The 11,254-nt window shown below is 41.0% G+C and overlaps 1 protein-coding gene across 5 annotated transcripts in view; it reads right to left on the minus strand.

The window, feature by feature from the left end:
* Positions 1-4,111: 4,111 nt before the first annotated feature.
* The window catches only part of Pttg1 (PTTG1 regulator of sister chromatid separation, securin), an 8,257-nt gene continuing 1,114 nt past the window's right edge, over positions 4,112-11,254 (minus strand). Inside the window, exons 2-7 of one of the 5 annotated variants that reach the window (XM_027938743.3) lie at positions 11,200-11,254; positions 10,717-10,818; positions 10,141-10,319; positions 8,715-8,808; positions 4,965-5,123; positions 4,112-4,250 (exon numbers count right to left, since the gene is read on the minus strand). The exon at positions 11,200-11,254 is cut by the window's right edge and continues 44 nt beyond it. In XM_027938743.3, coding sequence (XP_027794544.2) covers positions 4,171-4,250; positions 4,965-5,123; positions 8,715-8,808; positions 10,141-10,319; positions 10,717-10,818; positions 11,200-11,254 — 669 coding nt within the window. In that variant the 3' untranslated portion in view covers positions 4,112-4,170. The other 4 variants (XM_027938746.2, XM_027938745.2, XM_027938744.2 and 1 more) reach the window with 4 other exon arrangements.

The following is an 11,254-nucleotide window of genomic DNA, read 5'->3' on the forward strand; positions in this document are numbered from 1 at the left end:
GCTGAGTGCCAGATAGGGCCAGACGAGTTCAGAGTTTATCCAGGGCACAATGTGAATGGACTAGCAGGCTTTGAAGAGGGGACCAACAATTATTTTTACATATAAAAAAAAATTGGGGGTGGATGGGTACTAGGGATTAAACTCGGGGCACTCAACCACTGAGCCACATCCCCAGCCCTATTTTGTATTTTATTTAGAGACAGGGCCTCACTGAGTTGCTTAGCACCTCACCATTGCTGAAGCTGGCTTTGAACTTGTGATCCTCCTGCCTCAGCCTCCCGAGCTGCTGGGACTACAGGCCTGCGCCTGGCTTAAAATATCATTCTTGTTAATGGAGGAAGCATGGGCAGGAAGGGGAATGGCAGAAGCAAATGACCAGCCAGAAGGTTTTGGTCATTCAAGATGACAGTTTACATGTGACAAATGGACAGAAGCAAGTAACTAAGAATATATACCAGAAGCAGACCCATCAGACCAGGTTTTTATTTATTTTGCCAAAGTGGACACTGAACTCAGGAACTCTCTACCACTAATCTACATTCTCACTCCTTATTGAGATAGGGTCTAAGTTGCCCAGGCTGGCCTTGAACTCGTGATCCTTCTCCGTCAGCATCCCAAGAAGCTGGGATTATAGGCATGAACTACCACACCAGCCCCAGTCCTGGTTTTAGAATGGATGTGAAAAAAGATGGACAAGGATAGGAAGAAGTGACAAGGATACTCCCGTGTTTGTGACAGGAGTAAATGCCATTTATTGAAGTACAGAAAGCTCACACAGGGCAGATATGGGAGGGAAGAATGAAGAATTCCAGTTTAGATATAATTGATGAGATCATAAGCAAGCAACTACAGAGGAGGGCATGGTGTCAGGGCAGAGACCTGGGTTAGATACAGGAATGTGATGTCATCAGCCCATAGGTGGTATATTGAGCCACAATAGACATGATCACACAGGAAGTTTGCAGAGTCAAGATGACAAGACTGAGCTCCTATAATTTGACATTTGAGTGAGGTGGGAATGTCCATAGCTAGAGAAATATGTGGAGGCAAGGAAGAATTTTTAGTGAAGGAGATAAAGCAAGGAGGTGGCAACCCAGAGTACCTATGAAGGGACTGACCTGTGAGAGGAGGGACACTCTGATGCAAGGTGCAGATCTGCAGAATAGTAGTGAGACATTCCTCTTAACAACGATACCCTCTATTAGGGAGGATAGCAGGGAGGCAGCGGTGGTAGGCAGAAGTTTAAACAATAAAAGTAGGAAAAAGTTTTTGTCTTATTGCTAACAGATGCCAGAATTTAAGACAGCAAAAATCCCCAAGATAAAAATTACCAGTATTCATGGAGCATCTGCTTAAAGTTCTCAAAGTCTCAACACACAGTAAATGTATTGTAGTCTGACTAGCAGAGGAAAAGATCAAATCGCCCCATGCTCAGTGTTGACCCAGAGCACAGCAATTAATCATTTCGGGACTAACTAGTTCTCTTGCTCCCAGCCCTTGGTTCCTTCCATTCCCAAGAGATGATTTTCAGAAGTTTCTGTTTGAACATGAAAGTCATTCAAAATTACTTTGCTTTTCACAGTGACTCTGATACCTGAGGATATTAGATCTAATAATTCCCACTAAAACCCAGTGTCCTAGGAGTCTTACTATATTCTCTTCTTAGTTCTCCTTTCTACTAATTCCAGAAATGTAGACTAGTTCAGTTATGTTTAGAGGGTAGACAGTTTTAAAGTCAGGATCAGTGGCTATAGGTGTTCCTAGTATTTCATGCCTAATACCTTTCAGCTTCTTCCAATAACAATGGCAATGAAAGCCTTAGAAAGTTTCCCATTCTAACCTGACTGTTGCTGCTACAAAGGTTCCAGGGGAAAGGCTCCCCACATGGCTAAGCATCAAGCAGATTCAAGTAATTCCATGATCCAAGCAAGGGAAGCGAGCTGAGGCTAGGTCCAAAAAGAGAACAGAAAGATTGTTTCAGTTCCCCTTCAGGGCCCTTTGAAGTAGGGTCTGTAGGCTAGAAGGCCCATACCCCACCTCAGAGACAGCCAGCATTCTGCCACCAGCTCTGCCAGGGTTGAAAACCAACTACTATTGCCAGATCTGCTTTGCCAAGACCTTCCACAATCACAGGTAAGAGAAACAACTGGAAGTTTAAATGGTGGAAATGATACATTTTCAAAACTATCAAGTACCTCCTACCCAAAAAGCAAATAAAAATCCACAGACAACCATTTACAACCTCTATTTTGATTCCATAACCAGAGTGAGAATCAAAATGAAACAGGGAAAATCTGGGCAAACCCCTAGCTGCACTTTCATCAACTTCACAGGTCAAGTCGCTGAGCAGTACACCCCATTAGATTTACCGAGATAATGCCTCTGGGGTATCGTAAACTTGGCAATGATGGTTTAAGCCGTTTCAGAATCTTGGGAGGCCTCTTATGTCTCTTAAACCCACTGGAACCACAGACCTTCTCTTGGGCCTGCACAGGTGTCCAGCAGGCAACCTTGGACATGAAAGGACTGAAAGTTCCACCTGGGATCATACTCATGCTGCCATTTTTGAATACTGGTCTTATGAAGAGCAATCAGGTTGGACTGCTGGTGCACAGGTCAATTCCTTCACTTTCCCCATCTCCAGTCACTTTCTCCCCCACCATAGGCCACCCTGTGACACTGCTGGTTATGACACTGCTGGTGGCAAGTTCTGCTCCTTCACTAACATTGAAGTATAACATTAGAGAAGCACGCAAGGCAAGATATAAAGCAGGGTTTATTTCAAAAGGGATAACAGACTTCTGCCAGGAAAAGGGGGCCATAGCTGGTATTCTGTATCCCAGGAAGTGAAGGTGTTCTGCCTTTTTGTATGTCCTAGGCTTCCTTTGTTCTCCTGCTCTCCCTTACCTCTCTCCTTCCTAGTGACTAGGCCCAGGAAATGCTTGGCAGGATGGCCAAAAGGTGGGAAACAGGTGGGCTGGAGGGGCCAGGGAGGAGTTATAGTGGCAGGAAGGGGGCCCAGGGCAAATTAATTAGCAACTTTTACAACTCCCTGTAGGGAGGGACAATTCCTGGGACAGGTTACCTTAGCAACAGGTTCTTAGAGGAAGGACTCTGAAGGAAATAACATTTCAATCCCTCCATTGGCCACATCCCATAAAGACCTGTAATTCCTATCCTCCAGGAGGCAGATTTGAGACTTCGGGTTCCTACCTCATGAAAAACATTTGTAGTTCCATGTGGTGGCACACACTAGTAATCCCAGTGACTCAGAAGGCTGAGGCAGAAGGATCGTAAGTTTGAGACTGACCTGAGCAGCTCAGTGATACCTTGTATGGAAGTAGAAAAATTAAATGGGCTAGGGATATTGCTCAGAAGTAAGCACCCCTGGGTTCAATCCCTAGTACCAAAAAACACAACAAACTCTTTGGCAAAACTGATTCAGTGTTTAGCATACCGTGTAGAAGAGCAGCAAAACAGGGCTCATTCAGTAAAAAAATATCAGCTCTATCATGTTCTAGCTCTTCTCACCTTTGGCAAATCAGTGAGCTAAGCCTCACTATCCTCATCTGAAAAATATCAAACATTAAACAATACTTATCAATACTTAATTTCCAAAGAAGATAAACAGATGAATACAGTTTCTTACAGGTACAGAGCAGATTTACTATGGGTAACTTATCTGTAGTGATCTTTAAAGAATCAAAGATCCCAAGGAGGCTGAAATGTATAAAGGTTTTCAAAGTCTGATTACTGAATACTGGGTATTAAAGTCATTAGAAACTAAATAGAACCAGCAATAAAGAATGCCTAGCAATAAATACCTAATGAGCTGGAAGTGGCTCTTCTAATTAAGAGATCTAATAATTGTCACTAGTTAATGGCCACAAAAAAAAGCAATAAAGTACACATTGAAGGGTATATTTGTCAGGGAAAATAGTGGCAGCTTCTAAAATAACCTGTTAAAACAAACCATAGGGTTTTAAGGTAAGATTTTATAAATCAGACAAATCTTCCTTGTCAGATTATAGACTCTGGTCTGTTAAACACACTTCAGCCTAGTTCTTAGTTCTTGCATTGCTTTAAGTAAATTCCAACACCAATCACAAAATTAGGGCCTGTTAAACAAATGCTTTATTAACACAAACGAACTACAAAGCACTAAGACATTTAAATATCCATGTCATAACAAACGGGTGGCAATTCCACATCCAGGGTTGACAGAATGCTTGAAGGGGACTGCAGCGGATCTACAAAAGAGGAAGTTCTCATTAAATTTCTGTAAACCTTGAGTTGTTGTCCAAATCAACAGACTAGCTGTCACTTTTAGTCATGAACTCATGTTTTTTGTCTAATGAATCCCTACCCACAACCCCACCTCACATACACTTCTTAATATGCAGCTATGGTCCCAGAATTGACCTTTATCAGGATATGTCTTAGAAGTACCTGAATCTCAACGCTTCTTAGAGTAAGAGCTAGCAGCCTAACAAATGATAAAACAGGACAAGCTATCTCATAGGGACAAACAGGAAGCACAGTAAGGATGGCTTCTGACCACGCAAACAAAGACCTCAAACCTTGGGCAGTAACAAAATAGTGTCATTCTACACTAGAGCACAGGGGGTCTCAATCCTCTATTAGTGTGGATGTCACTGGAGTTCTCTCCATACAAGTTTTGTATACACTTCGACTTACAGCCTAAGAAGCCACACGTTAAATTGAATACTTTTGCAATATCTAAGACTGATTATATTTCAGAATCATTTCACTTAGCCAAGGCATTGGGGACTAAAATACAAAATACCAACTGAGAACTGAGTTTTCAGGTTTCTGCAATTTTCACCTTAAAGCATAGAAATTACCCATAGGCTGCCCTTCTGCATAACTCTTGTACCCACAGTAATGGATGTTGTTATGAAACAGGTCGTTTTCAGCCTTCAAGAGGACACTTTTTCACTTACCAGATGCCCATGGTGGTGATGGCATCTTCACAGGCGAAGGGGGGCCCAGCTGCAACAGCTTTTCAAGTCCTCTCTCCTCGTCAAGGATCATGAGAGGCACTCCACTCAAGGGGAGGTGAGCAATCTGATGCTCCTCAGGCAGGTCAAAACTCTCAAAATCTGTCAGAAGGAAAGCATCTTCTCATCAGGACAGCAGATCTCAGTGGTCAGCAAAATGCTGGAGGTCAGAGAACCTTTCAGAGGATCCACGAGATCAAAACTACCTAACAAGGTTAATACCTTTTCCACTGTTGACATCTGCATGGTCGGTATTAAAGCAATGGTGGATAGACCTGCTGGTGCCTTAGCACATATCAAGGCAGTGGCAGTGAACTACATTAGTAGTCACTACTCTTCAACATTATTCGATTGTAATTAAAAAAAAAAAAAGTCACTTCACCATAGAGATTAACAAGTATAATCTATTCACTCTCAGCTCTTAAAAAGAGATCTTAAGATTCCGTGTGACAGAATGAAAAATGTGTCATGAAATATTTGTCATACACCAAGGTATGATTTCCTCCCCTGCCTAGTAATGGGGATTGAACTCTACCCCTAAGCTACATCCCTAGGCCTTTTCATCTTAAGACATTGTCTCACCACATTGCTCAGGCTGGCCCCAAACTTTTGATCCTCCTTCCTCAGCCTCCCCAGTCGCTGCAATTACAGGTGTGTGCCACCACACCCAGCTGAGGATTATCTCCAATAAAAAAATTTGTGCGATTATTTGAGTTGCAAGATAAACTAGAGGACCTTCTCTGGAAACATTTTCACTTCAAAGAACAAAGGAACAACTATGGTCATTCAAACTTGGGTATCTGTCACACACCTTCTCAAAGGAATGAAGGATATCTATCACACTTCAAAGAAAACAGTCTGTGCCAATAACAATTCAAGAGCATCAAGAAAAAATTGACAACTGTGGAAAACTTATTTGCAATAAGCTAATACTTTTCTGATGAGAGCAACAGTGATTATTGATGGGTTTTTGATGTTAAATGATGAAACATTTAACATCATTAGATAAACATTAGATATTTACCTCTCAATGAACCAATATTTCTAAGTGATCAATGCATAATAAATGCAAAGACAGAATATATAGTGCCACACCAAAATAATGTACTATCAGAATACACAATGTTCACTGGTAATGGTCTCAGTTGTAATTAAAAATTAAAATGTAAGACTCTACATTGCAATTATATGTTCAGATACAGCCACTTGTTTCAGAGAGGAACATAAGAAAACCATTGACATTCATCTGATAAGACTTATACTCCCCCTTCCAAACTCTACATCTGCATGAGGCCTGATGTTCTTAATTTGCCTTAGCTAAAACAGATGCAACAGATTACAGAATTTGACAAGAATTCAATTGTCTTATTAAGTCCAATTAAGCAAATTTTCAAAAATATAAACCATACCATTCTTATCACTAGATCTGTTTGGAAACTTGTCTTATGTTAATTTATGAGTTTATTATTTAATAAATTAATATTCTTAGAATGTCTTAGTTTTAATTTCTAATATAGGAAATATAAACAGGACACATAAGCAGAAAATTTTGGGGATCTTCAATTTCTAAAACCTTAAAAGGGTCCCGAGACCAAAAAAGAACCACGTATTAGGTAACTTTCTGTGGTATAACCCAAGTGCCTTACTTCTTAAGAATTATCTAAAACAATCAATTTCTCTTGATAGCAAGAGAAGTTTGATTGAAATAGTGTTTTGAGTTTTCCTTTTCAAAGAGGTTAAGTGTTCTCCCAAAAGATCAGAAAGTGGTTGTTCTCATCTTTGTACTTAGCTGTGAAAGGGCTCTAAAAACCTAGGTCCTTGGGAATTTGTCTGCTCTTTTTCAAGGCTGATAAAACTCAGAAGTCAAAAAGATATTGAGTGATATGACCACAATTTAAAACCACAAAATTATAAAGAAAACCATAAATAGACAAAAGACTCCAGAGGAAAGCCAGGTACAGTGGCGCACGCCTGTAATTCCAGCGGCCCGGGAGGCTGAGGCAGGAGGATTGAGTTCAAAGCCAGCCTCAGCAAAAGTGAGGCACTAAGCAAATCAGTGAGACCCTGTCTCTAAATAAAATACTAAATAGGGGGCTGGGGTTATAGCCCAGTGGTAGAGCATTTGCCTAGCATGTGTGAGACACTAGGTTTGATCCTCAGCAATTAATAAAAGCTTTAAAAGACATTAAAAAAAATAGGGCTGGGGATGTGGCCGAGTGTCCAATTCAATTCCAGGTAGCCCTCCTCCCTTTCCCCCCCCAAAAAAAGACTCCAGAGGAAATAGGTCTGCAGTATTACAGGGTTAATTTTATCCCCAAAGAGCTCTTTTTAAAATAAGTAAATCAGTAAGAAAGTCACATAACCAAAGAATAATGAATGCAAACAGAAAATTTCAAAAACTGTCTACTAATCAAATATGCAGGACTACTTGGCAATATCTTTCCTCAAATACAGCTTGTTGTGATCCTCCTTCCTGGTCTATACATATAAAATCTACCTCATTTTCCTTAATGGCTAAATGGCAATCATTAGCATGGATATACTACGTTTTATCAAAACTTAATCCCCCCTGCCGAACTCCGCAAACACTCTAAGTTAACCCTCCAGATGAGCAAAAATCACAACATAATTCCAAGAATACTAACTGCACAATTGTCTCTCATATATAAGAAGCCGTAACAATCTGAATGTAAAAGCCATTTGGTTAAAGGGGCAAAAAATCTGGATCAGAAATCTCTATGGCCCTCACCAGGTGCAATAGGGAACACCTGAAATACCAAAGACTTGTGTGGTCTGAGGCAGAAGAATAACAAGGCCAGCCTCAGCAAATAGACCCTGTCTCAAAGTAAAAATGATTTTAAAAAGGACTGGAGAGGTAGCTCAGTGGTAAAGCACCCATAGGCTCAATGCCCAGTTCAAAAAAAAAAAAAAAAAATTCTATAAGATTCTGCCAGACCTGCCCCCATGCTTCATTTACAGTTCATTCCCCAGAACATATCACTCCTTTTCCCTACCTTGGCTCTTTGCACACTTGATCTACAATACCTTCATGTTCACTCAGTGAGATGATCTGGTCAACGATTGACTTTCCCGCTGAACTATGGGCTCCCTCATGGCAGGGCCCCATGTACCATGCTAACCACTCCATCCAAACCCTAATAGTGCTTGACACACAGAAGCCTCTCCTCAACTGCTGGAGTAAATGAAAGCCTGAAAAGCTGGTCCTATGATGGAAGATATTTCAGATATATACAGCTGATTGAAGGAATTTTTTTTTAAAATGTTTTCACTAGCTGAAGAGTTTTTCTTTCTTTTTTTTTTTTTTAAACCAAGAAATAATTAACCAACCAAGGTACTGTCAGGCATTGCTTAATTTGACACAAGGGCTCTTTGCACACCCTGAAAAGGCTTTCTAGACAGACTGTCCACACTGGCACTTGCTCAATATCAGGCACACCTCCCTTTTGAGAACAGGAACAACATCCTATACCTTTGCTCCCATTCCCTTCCTGACAAAGGTGATACCTCGCAAATGATTCCACCTAAACAAGTATATTTATTCTAAGCAACCCAGGTTTGGTCAGTCTCATTACAGTCTAGGGTTATATACTGTACTTACAAGTTACAGCTGAGTTGAATTTACAAGAGAAACCAGAGATCAAAAGCAATTTTTGCCATACCAAAAGATACTACCTAAAGGATTGAAGGGAAAGAAGTTTTCTATTTCTGGATAGGTCTCATCAGAGGCAGGAACAGAGCTTTTTGCTTTAGCAGTCTTCTCGGTCATCTAAAATAACCCAAGAAAATGTGTTAGCAAGAATGGAAGTCTTGTCAAACAAGCAGCACAATAGATGGAAAGACCTCTTCAAACATATTACTTCACCACACTTTCAAATTTGCCCATTTCATACTGTCATCTAGGAAGCTATAATCCTTAGTTTTCATGATTATACCCCCAAACAACCTAAATATATATAATTCAAACAGTTCTAGTAAGTGTTCAACTTTTGAGCCAGGTTAAGTATTAGCACCTGTTTACACAATTTAGAGCTAATCAACTCAATTATCCAAACCTAACAGAGGAAAAAAATGGGTATTAGTGCTGAGATTAGTAGTTAATCCTCAAAGTCATTTTTGATTTATAGAAGTGTGATTTTTTTTCCCACCACTGTTACCTTAATTATTTGCTGGATTAATATTAACAAGTGTGTCTTCCTCAAATACAGTTAAGAGGTAGCAAGTGATAGTCTAGGACTTTTGAAAAATAGGTAGACTTTGACTTAGTAGAACAAATGGAAGCTTCAGTATTCTTGATTTACCTTACTTCATATGTGCATACCTAGAGGAAATCTCACAGGTTTCCCACATTTCAGTTCTGGGTAACAGTCTCATTCTTCCCATATCACTGCAATATCTGCATTTAACATTTTCTTTTTTTTTTTTAAAGAGACACCCCGTCCTAAACTGCACTACATGTATGTCACAGGTTTGATGTAACCGTCTTCTAATACACATTAGGTAAGTATTCAAGGTGTTAATCCATATGCTAAACTCATCTTTCACAACAAAGTCCTCTCAGTCTGGGACACAGTGTCCTGTACCTTGTGACCACATAAAAAGATCAGTATGCTAGCAAATAGTCCCCTAACAAGCTGGTACTTTCTCTGGGAGGTGGGGAAAAGGTTGGTAGCACCTGAATAAGATCACTAGGCATTCTCTCAGTATTTTAATTAGATAATACAAACCAATCTGCTGCCAGATACCAGTTTAGGTCAGGTGAGGTGAAATTACACATTAGCTACTTCTAGTTCAAGACACAGAGAAGTGGGCTGGGGATGTAGCTCAGTGGTAAAGTGCTTGCCTCACATGTGTGAGGCACTGGGTTCGATCCTCAGCACCACATAAAAATAAATAAAGATACTGTGTGTTCACCTACAACTAAAAAATACATTAAAAAAAAAAAGATACAGAGAAGTAAAATGTGATTCTACTCTGCTCATGTTTGCTAATCTGCAGTTCCTTTCTATTTAGGAGGAAAACAGCCAGGTAGGATGCAACAGTAATTTTCAGAGCTAAAAGTGCTTAAGTTTAAAACAATACCTTCATAGCCAATACTTACCTTTTTGGCAGGGAAGGTTGGTTGTTTTTGTTTGAGGGGTGCATTGGTCTTTACTGTCTTTTCTGTAGCTCTGTTGACAGTTCCCAAAGCCTTTCTGACAGTTTTAGGGGCTGGTGGAGCATCAAACGTTTTGCCAACAAGTGGTGTTGAAACCTGAGACCTCCCATCTAAGGCTTTAACTAGCAAAGAAAAAGTATCACCATAAGATTAGACCAGTGAATTCCTTTGTAACTCCAATGCTCTCTATATAAACTTGCCCTAATTCTTACCCCCAACGCTGACCCTCATTTTTGGTAGTAACTAAGAGCATATCACAAGTACTGAAAGTATTGAGGTTCAACACTCTTTAAGTCATCTCATTAACATACTGAGAACAAGGGCTGGAGTGTGATTCTGGTAGTGAGTTTACCTAGTATATAGAGGCCCTGGGTTGTATCCCTAACACTAAAAAAAAAAAACTACTGAGTATTAAAATAACAAACCTGACTAGTTGCCTACGAACTACACTAAATGCTCAATTGGCTCCAGGCCACATCCATAATACTTTAGCGTCTAACTACGGCCTTATATACTTACCAGGCCCAGGCCCCCGCTTCAGCACCTCCTTAGGAGCCACACGAGTACCAGGTTCTCCATTTTCCTTATCAACAAAAATCAAAGTAGCCATTCTGGATTGCTCTAGGGATGAGACGTATGTATGAGAAACCGGGGACTGGGGAAGGAGAGAAAAGCAAAGGTATAGCACAGATCAAACTTTCTGCCCAGGGGACGGGACGTCCCGACAAAAACAAGAGCTAAGCAGAGGAAGAAGCCCGTCCTTGGGCCACCAAGAACTTAAGACCGAGTCAGAGGCTCTGAGGTCTAAACAGGCTATTTGGGACAGGCTCTCATTAGAAGAGAATCCCGTGCGCCCAGAACTCAGCCCAAGGTCCCTACTGCACCGGCATCGGAGTCGGAGTCACCGGAGTTACGGGCACACGGCCCCAGCTCCCAGCCCGACACCACTCCGCCTTCACACCGCTGAACCCGGGTCCTTCACGCCGTTCCCAACAAACTCACCCAAAACCGCGCGGCCAGAGACGCCACACGCCCGCGGTTTAAAACACAACTCGCG

This window comes from Marmota flaviventris, chromosome 5 (assembly GCF_047511675.1).
Source record: "Marmota flaviventris isolate mMarFla1 chromosome 5, mMarFla1.hap1, whole genome shotgun sequence".
Classification (NCBI taxonomy): Eukaryota; Metazoa; Chordata; class Mammalia; order Rodentia; family Sciuridae; genus Marmota; species Marmota flaviventris.